Below are 17,305 nucleotides of genomic sequence, written 5' to 3'. Positions count from 1 at the left end.
AGGGCAGGGGCCTGCCACCCTACCCCAACAGGCTCCTTACCGTACATCTTGCCCTCATCCGAGAGGATGATTTTGCGGCGGCCGCAAGGCGGGTAGATGGCCAGGGCCTCCTGGAAGCTCTGCTCGATGTCCGGACTCCATACACCCTCCGCATCATTGTCGATGGGCTTGTCCAATGCCTGGCTGCCCCCAGAGACGTTGCTCCCCTCAGGGGAGTTAGGAGGGCTCCACTCGTTGGAGGTAATGGTGCCGGCCTTGCCCTCCAAGGCTCCGCTTGGAGGAGCGCCCGTTGGACCTGTTTAGGCAGAAACCTCCGCTTCGGTGGAAGAACACATGTCCGTGGGATGGGGCACCCAGGGGAGTGCCAAGCCCCAGGATCAGTTGCCCTTCCTTGCTTGGCCACCCACAGCACAGGAGCTCAGAGGGAATAAGGCCAGGGACCCAGGGGATAAGGAATGAACTGAAAGATCTGGGAGCATCAAGAGACCTGGAATCTGGGGCAGGTCATGTCCCCTCTGTAGACCTAAGCTTCCCACCCTGTTAAGTGAGCACAAACATCCCAGGCACCTGGGATGACCTGACAGATACAGGGAGGTTGGAACTCAGAACTAAATCTCAATCTTCAGCAAAAAGAATACTGACAAAATATGACAAGACTGTCTGTCTGCCTAAACCCTAGGTTAAAAAGACAGTCTTAACCCATACTGCAGAAAATTCCCAAAGATAAAATCTTGCTAAAGAGCTTCTCAAAATCTAAAATTACAACATAGAAGAAAGAGGAAACAATCTACCATGATCAAGATTCAATAGAATTAGAGCCAAGAACTAGAGATAACTGAACTATCAGATAAAAACTATTATATAATGGTATTTCAAATAATTATCGACTTAAACAAGGAATTGGAAACATGAGAAAGAATTAGACACAATCAAAAAACACAAAGCAGACTGGAAAAAGAACCAAATAAATATTTTAGTCACTGAAGTTAAAACTAAATCGTTTGGGGCACCTGGATGGCTCAGTTGATTAATTGTCCTGCTACGGCTCAGGTCATGGTCTCACAGTTCGTAAGTTCAAGCCCCGTGTCGGGCTCTGTGCTGACAGCTCAGAGCCTGGATCCTGCTTTGGATTCTGTGCACCCCGCCCCCCTTCCCCACTCATGTCTGTCTCACTCTGTCTCTCAAAAATAAATAAATGTTAAAAAATATATATTAAAAAAACTCGATGGTTTAACTGAGATTAACAGCACATTAGATACAGCCAGAGAAAGAAGAACCTGGAAAAAATATCTTAAGATATTACTGAGAAATGTATTTTTGTAATGATGATAAAGAGCAAAGGAGAACAAAATAAGGCACTTCAACATACCTCCAATTAGCATTCCAGAAAGAGAGAATACAGAAAGTGAAGTAGAACAACATTTGAAAAGATAATGGCAAGGAAATTTTTCAGAAATAATGAAATACATGAATCCTCCAATTAAGGAACCATACTGAATCCTAACCAGGATAAATTAAAATAAAATAAACACATACTGTAAGGACACTGCAGAATACCAAAAACAAAGACTAGGTCTTAAAAGCATCCAGAGTGAAAAAAGACAAATCACCTACAAAGTAAGGACTATGATATTAATTGTATATACAGATAGTGGACTTCTCAACAGTAGCACAGGAGGACCCAAGATAAAGTCTCTAAACTGTTGACAGAAAAATAACTGTTAACCCAGAATTAAAAGCCCAACCAAAATATCATTCGAGAGTAAACATTTAAAAAAAAAAAAGCATTTTTAGACAAAGATGGAGAGAATTTACTACTAACAGACCCTCACTTAAAAAAAAAAAAAAAAAAACAGTAAAGGAGGTATTTTTTTAAAGGGAGCTTCTAGGAAAAGAAGGCATGACACACATGGAAGAGGTGAGCAAAGTTATGGTAAAATAAAAATGAATCTAAACAATATTAACTATATAAAAACAATAACAACGATGGTGGCTACGTTTGGTCATGCAATACACACACGTGTATATATGTACATGCAAGAAAAACCATGTTTCTGAACCATACATTCTGAAGATGCATCTGCTAAAACTCCAGACCCAGTCACAATAAAAAATACTTATTAGCAAACTCTATAAACAAGGAAACTTCCTTAAATGTGACAAATGGCACCTTCCAAAACCCTACTGTGATGTTGTGATTTATAATAAGAAATGTGTATCTGGTCTTTGTCCCAGTTTCTAGCACAGAGTTCCTAAAACCCCTGGAATTTCCAAAGAGATGAGAACGATAAAGGTGTCTTATTATGTGAATGTGGTGACTTTTGGAATGCATCTATCTAAGGATGAAGGCTGGTGGTCAGGAGAACTAACCATGTAATTAGAGGGTTGGAACCTTCAGTCCCACACCACCACCCCTTTTGCAAAGTACAGGGAAGGGAAAGGGACTAGAGGTTGTATTAATTGCCAATGGCCAATAATTTAATCAATTGTGCCTATGTAATGAAGCCTCCATAAAAACAAAAAAGGAGGGGCTTCCGAGAGTTTCTGAGTTGGTGAACACATGGAGATTTGGGGAGAATGGCACACACTTGTAGAGGTTATGGAAGTTCTATGCCTTCCCCCCGACCTTGCCCTATGTATCTGTTTCACTTGACTCTTCCTGAGTTACGTATTTTTTGTAATAAACCAGTAATCTAGTAAGTAAAGTGTTTCTCTGAATTCTATGAGCCACTCTAGCAAATCAGTTGAACTCAAGGAGGGGTTACTAGAACTTCCAATGTATAACCAGTGATAACCTGGGCTTGCCACTGGTATCTGGGGTTGGGGGGGCAGTCTTATGAGATAAGCCATTAACCTGTGGGATATGATGCTACCTCCAGGTAGACAGTGTCAGAATTGGATTGTAGGACACCCAACTGGTGCTAGAGACTTGTTGATTAGTGTAGGAACGTCCTCACCCCCCAACCCCACTCACACACACGCACATTGGAACTGGTAACCAGAACTTTAATGTGCACAACACTTACTGATTAAACACTAGAAGCATTACCTTAAATTCAGAAATAAGGTATCACTTTCAACATTTATACTCACACTGTACTAGAGTCCTAGCCAACACAGTAGGACAAGACAGATCTCAAGATTGGAAAAAAGGAAGTAAACTGTCATTATTATAAGGAATTACAATAGAAGACTGAAGGGATTTCACAAATTACAATTACATTCTTTGATACCAGAAGTAAGATGGCATATCTTACTAATTTCTAAAAATATTCCGCCTAGAGGGGGGTCTGGGTGGCTCAGTCAGTTAAGCGTTTGACTTTGGCTCAGGTCATGATCTCACAGTTCATGAGTTCAAGCCCCACATGGGGCTCTGTGCTGACAGCCTGCTTTGGATTCTGTGTATGTCTCGCTCTCTGCCCCTCCCCAGCTTGCACTCTGTCTGTCTCTCTCTCTCTCTCTCTCAAAAATAATTTTAAAAATTTTTTAAGAAAAATAAATAAATATTCCATTTAGAAACCAAAGTCGTAATTTACCTATTGATAAATCTAACAATAGGTGAGACAAAGGAAATCATAATGGTTTTGAAAGACATAAAATACCTAAATAAATGGAGAGGAAAATTGTGCTCCTGGATGGGAAAATATCATAAAGATGTTGAATCTTTACCAAAAAAATAATTTCAATGAAATTATGATTAAAAATTCCACAAGGTCTCAGGGCACCTGGGTGGCTCAGTCAGTTGAGCATCCGACTTCAGCTCAGGTCATGATCTCACAGCTCGTGGGTTCAAGCCCCGTGTCGGGCTCTGTACTGACAGCTCAGAAGCAGAGGCTTGCTTCGGATTCTGTGTCTCCCTCTCTCTTTACCCCTCCCCGCTTGTACTCTGCCTCTCTCTCTCTCTCTCAAAAGCAAATAAAACATTAAAAAAAAAAAAAATTCCACAAGGTCTTCCACAAAACTTAACAAGCTGATCTCAAAATACATGGAAGAACAAAGACCATTCTCAAGTTGTCTTAACTCACTGTCTTCGCCCTTCCTTTCTTCTCTTTGGTCTCATATTTTGCCAGACCCATTCCCTACATGTTTTCCTCAGGGTTCTGACCTGACCTCTCCTTTCAAAACCTGATACATACCCCCCTGGGGGATCCCCACTCACAGCTTACATTCCCACTGTATATTTTTGATTCCCAAATCTGTACGTCCTTCCTGAGTTTGGGCATATATGGCAACTGCTTACCAGGCAGCCCTAATCAGCCTTCTCTGAAGCTCCTCAAACTCAACATGTCCAAAACCAAATTTTCAGCTTGCCAGTGAGTCCTGGTCCTCCCCCTCCTCCTCTGTGTCTCTCAAGAAATGACACCGCCATCCACCCAGAGGCCAGAAATCTAAGAATGTATTGACTTTTCCCTCTTATCTCCATAAATAATTAACAACCACATCCTATCTATCTCCTAAAAGTCTTCTTGAAGCCACATCTCTTTCTATCTCACGCCCTAATCCAAGCTTCCGCTAGTGCTCACCTGGATGACTGTGCCAACCCCATGTAGACTCCATAATCTGTCACTGCAGCCACAGTGATTTTTCTACAATACAAATCTGATCATGTGATTCCTCTACTTAAAATCTTTCAATGGCTTTCCCATAATCTTACATAAAATGATATGTTCCACAATAGGATTTTATAAGGCCCTTCATCAACTGATTCCTGCTCTCCTGCCATACCTTCCATGCACCTACATGGTCCTCTATACTCTCTTCTTTGCACCCGGCCCTAACCCCCACACTCAATTAACATAATAAGCTCTTTATACCTGGAAGGGCTGCCTGCAGCCTTCCTCCCCATCCCTCCCTCACCTAACTCCTACGCATCTTTAAGGTCCAGCGAAAATGTCATTTCCTCTGGGAGGATGACCCAGACCTCAAGTCTGGATTAGGCACCCACCTCTGAGTTCCAACAGGTCCCCGTGCTTTACATATCTGACCCCTCCATCTCCCATGAATGATCGGCCTCCACCATACGTCAGACTCCACGAGGGTGGGGATGGTTGTCTTTCTCTAAGTCCTCAGCACACTGCACAATGCGGAGAACAAAAGAATGAATAAATGAGTAGATGTTTGCTAAGTGTTTTTTGTGAAATAATGATTTCCCTGTGGGGAAAATGAACTGTTCTGTGTTTAGTGTCAGGAAACCAAAAAAATATCAGTAAATGTCCGGACTTTGGCACACCACGGGGAGAGCTTCAGTTGTAGGTTAATTCCTTTGGGATTTATTTTGGAGGTTTGTAAAATGAAAGTGTGATGTCTGGGCATCAAGAGACTGGTTCTAGTTCCAGTGTTATAAGCAACCGTGTGACCATTGTCAAATTCGTCCATTTCGTAGATTGGGATCTAAGGTCCTTTCTGTCCTACAGTGCCTGTGGCTCACATTCGCTGCCCAGGTCCTCCACTTCTTCTGGGACCGCTCCTACCATGCAGACTTTCACCTGTGGCTTTGCTCAGAGAAGGCTGGAGAACTGACCTGCCATGGAGAGATATCCCATATGCTGGTCAACAAGATCTGATGTTAACTAGCATGGGGCATGACGTAGAGTCAGTGCTCAGTAAGAGCTATATTAATTGTCACCATCATTATCTAAGCTACAAATAATGCCTCACGTGGAAGGTCTAAAGTCCTAAATGGACCTAACAGATACATATACCTTCAGCTAGTATTGATTAATGTTAATAAATAAATAATATTAATACTTAAAGTCTTGTATGTCCTAGCTTCAGCCTGGATTCTCTTCTGGGACCTGGCACTAAACCCAAATGGTTACCCCAAGCCAGATGGAGGGTGCTATGAAGTCCAGAAAGGAGAGAAGGAAAGGAGGGAGGCCCAATCTCCCTGATACTACATAAACCTTTCTGAGGAGTAGAGACCGGGTCTCTGGGCCCTCTTTCACCACAGCTGAGCTAGACCAGCCAGGTGAAGTAAGCATGTTCAGCCCCTGTATTAGTTGGGCCCAGGGCAGCCCAGTGGACCACCAGACCTGGGGAAAACCAGAGAGTCCTGTCAGATACTGCCCCACAAGTGAGGTTTCTGAGGACCTGCACTTTGTGTTCCCAAGATTGGGTCCATCCCAGGGGAAGCAAGGCAGGGGGTCACCCAAGGCCCCAAGCCCTGGGATTTGTGACTGAAATGGAGTTGCTCCCAGCCCTGTGTGGCCCTGCTGCCCCCAGGCCATAGCTCTCACTGGCTGGCCTCTCCCAGCCTCACCGCCCACGGCCCCAGGCCTGGCAGCTGCCTTCCCTCACCAGGCAAACCTCCCACACAGCCTAGGCCCTGTAGCTAGTAGAATGGAGGGTACGCCAACACCAGTCCAGAGAAGGAGCCCCACTCCCCCTCCTTCCCCAAACCCTCCATAATGACCCCATGGGCCTGCCAGGACGAGAGCAGGAGGGGAGGACAGATGGCACAGTTATGCCTGGGCCATGTGCCATGAACAGAGGAATAAAAATAATCCTTGGCTTAGCTTCCAGGGCCTGGCCTGGAGGCCTCTGGTTCTGCCCCCAGCCCCACCCAAAAGCCCACCAGATGGCCCACCCAATGCCAGCTCCAGGCCCAAACAACACTCAGCTCCACCCTAGGGACCATAGATGCCAGTTACTCAGGAATTTTCAGGAGAATTAGAACTCACAGGCTTTTATTAAGATCTTTTTAATAATGAGAAGAATAAACTCCCCAAAAACACTTTCAGGAGAAGAAGGGGATCAGGATCCCCAGGTTATAAATGGAGAAACGAAGCCTCAGGGAGGGCAAATGGCTTGCCCTGAGAAAGTTGAAGAACCAGACCTCATCCCCTTTGGTCCTGTCCCCTGCCTGCTCCAGGGCCATATCCTCAATCAAAATCTCCATCTCCTGCTCAAAAGCCCACCCCTTCAGTACCCTTCCATGGCCATCAGGGACCACTAAGCTCTACCCTTCTCCCCCTAGCCTGCAGAACCCCCAAGATGCAACTCAACACGGGACAGTGCCTGATCTGTGTTTACCTACTTCCCACTGGTCTGTGAGCTACCTGAGCACATAATTATTTCTTATACATTAGCACCTCCCCCAACTCTCCTGGCTCAGTGTTGGGAATTTAGATAGATGTCACCCTACTTTAGGTAGTACCAGTTATCCCACTGATTCCCTTTCCTCAGTCAAGAACAAATCTCCCACTCGTTTCCTTTTATCATAGTATCTCTAACTTGTTGAGGGTCGATGCATGTTATAACCTTCTCCCTGTGCTCCCGACCCCAAATCGGAAGTGATGGAGACTGAAACTCAAAGTTTATGACACTTGCCTGGTATCATCCAGAGTAAAGGAGAGACAATTCAGAGGGGCCCTGAGTTCCCTGCCCAATTATGAGGGTAGAAACGGTTCTCTCTGCCCCTTGTCTCCCGACTCAGATTCCAAGAGCTCTGGGATCCAGGCTAAAGGCTCCAGCTCCATCAGGGTCCTCATGACCCGTGGGCCCTGACATTCAGCACACCTGCCTCAGCTCTTACTCTGATGCTCTCCTGGGGCCCCTGGAAAGAATGGCCACCTTTATCCCAATGACTCTTTAAATAAGCTGAAAGGAAAGAGAAAATGGGATTTCCTTCCAGGAGAACCATCCCATCTCCCACTATATGAGTCTCAGAAGTATAAAGTTAGAGGAAGCAGAGGGAGCTGCTAAAGTAGTTAGCAGCTTCTGCCTCAATCTGAGAGCATGAGACCTTCTTCAGGCTGGTGGGCTTATCTGCAAGGCTTGGTAACCAAGGCCAGTGGAGTTATGTCTCTGAACCTCAGGTGCTGTGTTCAACCTACCATAGTTGTGGTTATAGAACATCTACGTTGGATGCAGTGTGGATCCTTTGTATCAATACATTTCAGAGCAGAGACAAGAATGAGCCCTCCCATCATTACGTTGGCTATTCCCACTGGACTAGACTCTGGAGACTGGGCCCAACTGTACGAGTGCCAAACAGTGCTACACACACTGAACCACAAGTACAAAATGCAGAGCTCTGTGCAAGCTCCCTGATTTGGGGGGTTGCAGTAGATCTCTAAGTCTTCACTGCCCTGACCTCATTTCTTAGTAAGAACAGGAAGGGAAATCAGGAACAGCGGATGCCAGACTCATCCCCACTCTCCCCTCCAGCCCCCTTGGTCTCCTCAGCAACCCCTGAACCCCAAGTTTACTCACAATGACTTCCTGCTTAGGGTGGGCCTCCTTCCTGACACCAGTCCATTAACAACCATCTGCTGAGGGTAGGAGAAGTGGGGGGAGGTGGTTCAACTACAAGCTGAATAAGGTCTGAGGATCTACTGTAGATCGGGGTGACTACTGCGGATAACACTGTATCGTATCATTGAAAATTGCTGAGAATACAGCTTAAATGTTCTCACCAAAAAGAAAGACATGAGGTGACAGATGTGATAATTAAGCAGATGAGGGGGGATCCTTTCACAATGTGTATGAATATCAGGTCACCACAATGCACACTTAACATATCTTACAATTTTAAGTCACTTATACCTCAACAAAGGTGAATTTTTTAAAAAGAAAAATACATTTTTTAAAAACCACCTGCGTACCTATTTTGCGGACTCAACTCTGGAGAAATGGGTTCGGGCCCTCAGGGAACTTAGATGGGGGAGGGAGGCTGAGTGCTACAGAGGGTGAGTGGCTTCGGAGGAATCAGGTACAAGGCACACAGCTCAAGCCAGGGCCTGCATCGGACCCGGGCTCCACCCACAAAGTAGTTCAGGTCCGAACTACTCACTGGGCCTCCTCAGAGGTCTCTGTCCTGATTCTAGTTGATGTCTTCTTTACCAGTCGGCGATGTCTGAGGAGCAGGGCAAATTTACAGCCCCCAAGGTGCCTAGAAGACTGGCTGCTTAGTTGTAACTGCAGAGGCTGAGAGATGGAAGAAGAGAGAACCCAGCCTCCAGGCAGGGCTAGGCCATAGCGGGGAGGCCCACTTCCCCAACACACAGTGCTGCCTCCTCCCCTAATGCACGGCCCCCATGCACTGGGCAGATGAACTGCAGGACAGGTTCAGGTGGCCCAACACTCGTGGCAGAGAGGGCGAGCAGTCAAGGAAGCACCGGGACACTGAGGGACTGACATTCTGCTCACCGAAGAGAGAACTAGTTTCATATTAAGACTAGAAGGTACCATTTTTACATACCCATTCTGTGCCTGGCACGGGGCTAAGCACTTGACTATAATATCTCCTCCAATCCTCCCAACCCCCCTTTGAGGAGGCTAGTACCGCTCATTTCAGATGATGATGCCGGGGCCCCCCAGGTGCAGTGCTATGCCCAAACCCCAAAGCTCCAAGTGGCAAGGCTCAGTCCCTTCCCCTCAGCAAACTGCCTCTTGCCCACTGCAATGCTGCTTGAACCTCTTTGCCAACAGTTCTGTGAACAACAGGATGCTGATTCTACACCATGCGGGATTTAAGTTAGTTGTAAAGCGTAACAGGGACAGGTACCAGCTCCAGGACTGACCAGGTAAGGGGAGCTGGAGGCATACGGACCCCACAGCCCCCACAGCCTCTGGCAAAGGTCCCAGGTGGGAGATGCAGGCATCCCAAGGTTTGTGTGTGTGACAAAAACCCCAAAAGAGAAAGTTGCCCTCCATCTTACAGATACAGGGACTAAGGCCCTACGAGGTAAAACAACTTGCCAAAAGGCCCATGGCTCATTAAAACCGGGACTAGAACCAAGCCTCAGCCCCATGCTTTCTTGCCACGCAAGTAAAACTGCCATGCCCATCATCTGGATGCCTCTCAAAGAGGAGAGAAAGTTGGTTCCTAGGAAGGAGGGCAGCAGGTGACCCACATGTGGATAAGCAGGTTCCCCAGCCAAAAAGATCGTTCCCTCCTATTTTCATGCCCAACAGCTCCCCATAAGGGATTTAGTCCTTTGAGTCTTTCATTCATTCATTTAAAACTATATATTGAACAACTACTATATGCCAGGCCTTGAGTACAAGGTCACAACTGACATGGTCCTGCTCTCAACATCCTTCAGCCTAGTGGGTGCAGGGGCCCAGAGTTCCCTGTGAAGCTCCTGATTATTCACAGAACATTCACAAATTCTGTATTGCAAATCCACCTACCTACTAAAATCTATAACTCCTACATCAATACTTGCAGCGCTTCTGTGGTTATTTGGAGAAATGTACACACTCTGCACAGCCAAAAATGTGAGTTACCATCATACACACGCCCACCTGAGGTTGACCAAGGCTGTATCTGCTTTCTGGCTCCAGCTCTCACAGTGTACACAAGTGTCCTTTTCACCATCTATTCGGTGCCACTTTTTTCACAATTTTATGCTTTTTGTTACTGATTTCGCAGTTTAAAATGGCCCCAAGAGCAGTGCTGCAGCGCTGGCTAGCGTTCCTATGTACAAGAAGGCTGCCATGTGCCCTACGGAGAAGACATGTGAGTCTGATAAGCTTCGTTCAGGTTGACTAATAATGCTGTTGGCTGTGACTTCAATGGTAGTAAATTGGTAACATATATTTTTTTATTGTTTATTTATTTTTGAGAAAGACAGCATGAGCAGGAGAGGGACACACAGAATCTGAAGCAGGCTCCAGCTCTGAGCTGTCAGTACAGAGCCCGACACCAGGCTCAAACTCACGAACCGTGAGATCATGACCTGGGCTAAAGTCAGACACTTAACTGACTGAGCCACCCAGGCATCCCAAATCAGTGACACATATTCAATAAGGTGTCTTTGAACAGAAACACACATAAAACAAGGGTTATGAATTCATCAGTTGAAAACATTGCACTAGATGCTCATAGGGACCTAATAAGAATCAGGTGTACCCATGGAGGGTAACAGATTAAACAATTATAGATGAGTATCTTAGGGGGTGGGGATAGGATTTTAATAGATGCTGAGCTCAAGGCCTTGGGAATACCACATCTAGTGGAGACAGAAACATCAAAAGGTAGAAACCACCCAAATGAGCATCAAAAGACAAAGGGACAAACAAAATGTGGCATATCTATACAATGGAATATTATTCAGCCTAAAAACAGGAATGAAGTACTGACACAGGCTACAACATGGATGAACCCTGACATTATGTTAAGTCAAATAAGTCAGTCACAGAATGACAATTCTATGCTTCCACTGATTTTACAGCAATCCTTTTAAGCGCACCAGGAGACAGAAGGGAAAAAGATGAGGACAGAGAAGGGGATCAGGAGACACTTCAGGAGACGTGGGCCTAAAATATAGGAAACACAGGAAAAGGGCCTAGTTATAGCTAGAAATGAAAGAGACAAAGACAGCAGTGTTTGGGTCATGGGTGGGGAGTCCCTGCGGATGAAAAGAAGGAGAAGGAACAGAAGAGGAGAAAACAATCCAGTGGAGAAATGGGCCTACATGGCCTGAACTGAGCCATATACTCAGCTGAAAAAAACTGGCCCCAATGTGACTTTAGAAGGCTGGCCAGGGCTTACTGGATGTCCGAAGTAATACATACATATAATAAAACTGCACAAAACCTGGGTGTCCCAAGTGCACCCCAGGAGCAGCCTCCCTAGCTCTAAGGAGTTCCTCTTCCTCTGCTGACACACACAAGGCCCTGGGGAAAGCATGACACAAGCCTGGTCCACTGTGAGCAGCTTCAGAGTGGTACAAGCTGAATGAAAATCCTACCAGCTGTGCAGCCGATCAGGAACTTCTTTAACCTCCCCAAAGCTTCTGTTTCCTGATCTCTCAAACAGGGATGAGAAGACTGGCCTGGCAGAGATGAAGGACTGAGACATAACAGGTAAAGAAGCTGAAACACAGCACACTGTGTGTGAACCACCACCACCCTCACTGACCTTTCAGTGTGAAGGTCACTGATCACACCTTGTTCCCTGACAGGACAGGAGTGGGGAGAGGTGAGAAAAAGGACAAAGGAGGACCCCACCACCCCAGCAGTGTAAGCATGCATCGGAAGGAACCAGTCACTGAGAGCCAACCCACCAGGCCAGGAGAGGGGTGCCTGCTTGGGCTCTGGAGTCAGAGGCCCGGCTCAGATCCTGGCTGGGCCTTGAGCAGGCTACTCAACCTCTCTGAGTCCGTCCCCCTGAATACATGCCAGAGGTAATAATGTCATCTCCTCATGGGACTGTTGTGAGGATTAAGTTCAATTGTATCCACAATGGGCAGGCACAGAAGCTGCTCTCAACAGGGCTCCTCAAACATTCGGGGTTCTTGGCAGGATGGTGGAGGGGGGCAAGAACCAGGGAGAAGGAATTTTCTCTGGGACACAGTGAACAGGAGAGAAGCAGGAGGAATGAGGGGTACAAGAAGAGGTAAGGGTGAAGAGGGAGCAGGTCGGTGGGAGGAGCCTCAACAGGGAGGGGCAGCGGTAAATATACGGATGTAGCCCCAAGCCATCAGCCCCATTGGGCAGCACAGAGTCTGTGCTCAGAACCCTCAACCTCAGGAGGGGCAAGCAGGGTAAATGAGAACACGGATCCAGCTTCCCAGGAACTCAACCTGGGACACTGCCCCATCCATCCCTTCCAAGCAGCCAGGAACGTGGGTGTCTATGGACCTGGCCCTAACACATCCACGAAGTGGGTCACAGCAAGTGGGTGTCCACGGCCCGCCACTCCCCACCCCACTCCACCCCAGCTCTGGCCCCAGAGCCACTAAAGAGTCTGGTGATGCGGTGATGGGGCTTTCGGTCCCCGCAACAGTGCCTGCACAGAAGGCCCCCCGCCAAACATGTCTCGAAGGAAGGTAAACCAACCTCGCTCCGAGCTCAGCCTTGCCACAGATTCGCTTCCCCTATCTGGACCTCGGTGTCCCCACTCACACAAAGAAAAGGTGGGGAAAGAAAGCGGAATATCATTCAGCGATAAAAAGAAATGAACTATCAAGTGACTAAAAGACATGGAGGAACCTTAAAGGCGTATTGCTAAGCAAAAGCCAATCTGAAAAGGCTACACACATACTGCATGATCACAACCACAGGACATTCTGGAAAAGGCAACACTGAGGGATATGCGGAGCACTGAAGTTTTTAGGGCAGTGAAACTCTTCTGTAGAATTCTGTAATAGTGGAGAGAGGACATTCACCTGTCAAAACCCAGAGAAAGCACAACACAAACAGTGAGCCCCAATGTAAACTATGGACCTGAGTTAATAATAACATATCAGGGGCGCCTGGGTGGCGCAGTCGGTTAAGCGTCCGACTTCAGCCAGGTCACGATCTCGCGGTCCGTGAGTTCGAGCCCCGCGTCAGGCTCTGGGCTGATGGCTCAGAGCCTGGAGCCTGTTTCCGATTCTGTGTCTCCCTCTCTCTCTGCCCCTCCCCCGTTCATGCTCTGTCTCTCTCTGTCCCAAAAATAAATTAAAAAAAAATAAATAAAAATAAAAAAATAATAACATATCAGTACCGGTTCATCAACGTAAAAAATATGTTGCACCAGTGCAAGATGTCAGTAATAGGAGTAAGTAGGCGAGAAGGGAAGAAACTGTACTTTCTGCTCAATTTTTCTGTAATCCCGAAACTGCTCAAAAAAAAAAAAAAAAAATACAGGGGCGCCTGGGTGGCTCAGTCGGCTGAGCATCCGACTCTTGGTTTCAGTTCATGTTATGATCTTGTCGTTGGCAAGTTCAAGCTCCGCACTGGGCTCTGTGCTGACAGCATGGAGCCTGCTTGGGATTCTCTCTCTCTGCCCCTCCCCTACTCTCTCTCTCTCTCTCAAAATAAATAAATAAACTTTAAAAAATTTTTAAATAATAATAATAATACGAATAAAGGAATGGGAGAGGTTAGGCTATTAATTTATTTTTTATTGTTTTCAGTATATTTATTTGAGAGAGAGAACGAGCAAGCAGAAGTGGGGCACACAGAGAGAGAGAGGGAGAGAGAGAATCCCAAGCAGGCTCTGCACTGTCAGCGCAGAGCCTGACACAGGGCTCAAACTCTCACAAACCATAAGATCGTGACCTGAGCCAAAATTGAGTTGGACCCTTAACCAACTGAGCCACCCAAGCACCCCCCCCCTTTTTTTTTTTAAGATAAGGAGAGTAAGGCTTGCACTTTTTTCTCCTTGGGGCCTTTCTTCAGGATTTTTTTTTTTATTTTTATTTTTTTAACGTTTATTTACTTTTGAGACAGAGAGAGACAGAGGATGAACGGGGGAGGGTCAGAGAGAGAGAGGGAGACACAGAATCTGACACAGGCTCCAGGCTCTGAGCTGTCAGCACAGAACCCGACGCAGGGCTCGAACTCACAAACCGTGAGATCATGACCTGAGCTGAAGTCGGACGCTTAACCGACTGAGCCACCCACGCGCCCCAGGATTTTTTTTTTTTTTTTAACGTTTATTTATTATTAAGAGACAGAGAGAGACAGAGCATGAGCATGGGAGGGGCAGAGAGAGAAGGAGACACAGAATCCGAAGCGGGCTCCAGGCTCCAAGCTATCAGCCCAGAGCCCGATGCGGGGCTCAAACTCACAAACCGCGAGATCATGACCTGAACCGAAGTGGGACGCTTAACTGACTGAGCCACCCAGGCGCCCCTTCTGGATTCTAAAATAAAGCAAAGGTTATGAAAGTTCTGGAGAGGCAAAAGTACTGAACCAAACTAGCTGACTTCACCTTAGATAGGCCTACGAAAATTCAGATCAGGGCGCCTGGGTGGCTCAGTCGGTTAAGGGTCCAGCTTCAGCTTAGGTCATGATCTCGCAGTTCATGAGTTTGAGCCCCGCGATGGGCTCTGTGCTGACTGACAGCTCAGAGTCTGGAGCCTGCTTCAGATTCTGTGTCTCCCTCTCTCTCTGCCCCTCCCCTGTTCATGCCCTATCTTTCTCTCTCTCTCTCTCTCTCTCTAAAATAAGTAAACAAGAGGGGCGCCTGGGTGGCTCAGTCGGTTGGACGGCTGACTTCGGCTCAGGTCACGATATCGCGGTCCGTGAGTTCGAGCCCCGCGTCGGGCTCTGTGCTGACAGCTCAGAGCTTGGAGCCTGTTTCAGATTCTGTGTCTCCCTCTCTCTGACCCTCCCCCGTTCATGCTCTGTCTCTCTCTGTCTCAAAAATAAATAAACGTTAAAAAAAAAATTAAAAAAAAATAAGTAAACAAGAAAGAAAGAAAGAAAGAAAGAAAGAAAGAAAGAAAGAAAGGAAGGAAGGAAGGAAGGATAGATTCAGATCTCAAGGTAGATCCCAGAGCTGGAGAGTCTTTGCCTAACAGACTGGCCACTGAATCCCATCAAACAGTGACTCTCCCTGGGCACCGACAGAACCAATGTCTTTACATGAGCCCAGTGTGCTGCTCCACAAATGCTTGCTTTCCCCAGCCTTGGGTGGGTTTGCCCCAATCGTATGTCTTTGCCAAAGACATACATGCCATACCTCACCCTGCCAGGACCCGAGGGTGTGCCCACACTGGGCCCCCAAGCAGCACAAGGCACCATGGGTGGGGGCTCTAGGTGCACACCCCGCCCACGCAGGAGCTCTCAGTGCTGAGGAACAGCCCTCCAAGGTCCAGAGCATCATGGAGCTGCGGGGAGCCTATAGAGCCATAGAGGTAACCAGGCAGCCAGCCTTAGCAGCTGCAAGAAAGCAGGACCCATCTTCAGCTCTGTCCCATTCTCCACCTGTAGACCTCTGGAAAAGGCCTACTCCTGGGAAGAATGAAGGCTCTAGCATCTGGACAGTGCCATAGCTGCCAAGACACAAGAGCAGGGGACATGCTGGACTGGACTTGGCCAAGAGGCAGGAGGCAGCACCTATGCTACCATTGGTTGTCTTTCACAGAAATGTTGTTCTGTCTCAGAGCTACCCCGCCTGGACAGGGACAGAGATGACAATCACAATGCTCTGGAGATTCTAATGGCCCAAAGCCCTCAGATCTTAGGCTGAGGTCACCATCACCGAGGACCCAGCCTGACCCAGAAAACTCACTGCACTGATTCTCTCTTGCACCAGCCACACAGCTACCCAGTGGCTTACCCCTGCAGGCCCAACAATCATTCCACCTCCCATTCCAGAATGCAGTGGTCATCCAGTTTGGAAACAAGGCCATGTAAATGGTTGGTACCCAGACTGGGCACAAGCAGTTGTTGTTCTGGATGGGGCCGGCCCAGCTTGAGCCAGGGGCAATGAGGAGTAGACCAGGCATAGCAGTCAGTCAGGGAAGGTCCTAGCAAACTAAGAAGCTACGTGCACCTCCTATTCAAAGTATACTCTACTGCAGGTGCTAAGCCAGGAACAGAACTTCATAGAAGGCCCTGTTCCTTCCTCCTTTCCTCTTCCTAAGTCATTCTGTAGGTGTTCCCCGCCCTCTATCCCCCTGGGCCCCACCTTTGCCTCTGAAGAAAGGCCAAGGCTCAGGGCACCAAACTCTTTCCTTGCTTTCAGAGTCCCTAACACCCACCATATTCTTTTGGAGATTCTCTCCTTAAATGAATTTTCTCCAAAAATTTGTAAGTCACACATCTGACAAGGGACTTGTATCCAGAATATTAAAGAACTCTCAAAACATAACCATCAAGAGGAAAAATAGGCAAAAGATTTGGTAGACGTTTCATCAAAGAAGTTACATAAATGGCAAATTAAAAACACAAAAAAACGTTCAACATCATTAGTTATTAAGGAAATGAAAATTAAACCGTGCTGAGCTACCACTACACCTATCAGAATGTCAAAAAGACAAAAACAAAAAGAAAGCCAACAAGAACAAACGCTGTTGGGGCGCCTGGGTGGCGCAGTCGGTTGAGCGTCCGACTTCAGCCAGGTCACGATCTCGCGGTCCGTGAGTTCGAGCCCCGCGTCAGGCTCTGGGCTGATGGCTCGGAGCCTGGAGCCTGTTTCCGATTCTGTGTCTCCCTCTCTCTCTGCCCCTCCCCCGTTCATGCTCTGTCTCTCTCTCTGTCCCAAAAATAAATAAAAAACGTTGAAAAAAAAATTAAAAAAAAAAAAAAAAAAAAAAAAAGAACAAACGCTGTTGAAGATACGGAGAAACAGAACTCTTCTGCTTTGCTGATAGAAATGCAAAGGGTATATACACTTTGGCAGTTTGCCAGTTTCTTACACCACTGCATGTATACTACCACGTGACCCAACAATCCCACTCCTAGGTGTTTAAGAAAGAGAAATGAAAGCTTGTATTCACACAAAAACCTGTATAGAAATGTTGACAACAGCTTTACTCAAAATCAACAAAGGCTGGAAACAACCGAAAAGTCCTTCTGCCAGTGAATGGATAAACACACTGCAGTGTAGCTATAAAATGGAATACTACACAGCAATAAA

The 17,305-nt window shown here is 46.8% G+C and overlaps 1 protein-coding gene across 8 annotated transcripts in view; it reads right to left on the bottom strand.

Annotated features, from left to right (window-relative positions):
- The window catches only part of TEAD4 (TEA domain transcription factor 4), a 70,402-nt gene that overhangs the window by 41,970 nt on the left and 11,127 nt on the right, over positions 1-17,305 (bottom strand). For 6 of the 8 annotated variants that reach the window (XR_006219751.1, XR_006219752.1, XR_006219753.1 and 3 more), the window contains one exon: positions 41-295. Coding sequence is in view for 5 of the 8 variants with exons in the window: in XM_042991577.1 (XP_042847511.1) it covers positions 41-295 (255 nt within the window). In the remaining 3 variants the exon portion in view is untranslated. Of the gene's footprint in view, positions 1-40; positions 296-4,945; positions 5,075-17,305 lie in introns of all 8 variants that reach the window. The other 2 variants (XM_042991580.1, XM_042991581.1) reach the window with 1 other exon arrangement.

The sequence above is a fragment of the Panthera tigris genome, chromosome B4 (assembly GCF_018350195.1).
Source record: "Panthera tigris isolate Pti1 chromosome B4, P.tigris_Pti1_mat1.1, whole genome shotgun sequence".
Taxonomy (NCBI): Eukaryota; Metazoa; Chordata; class Mammalia; order Carnivora; family Felidae; genus Panthera; species Panthera tigris.
This window is presented reverse-complemented; position numbering and strand designations above follow the sequence as displayed.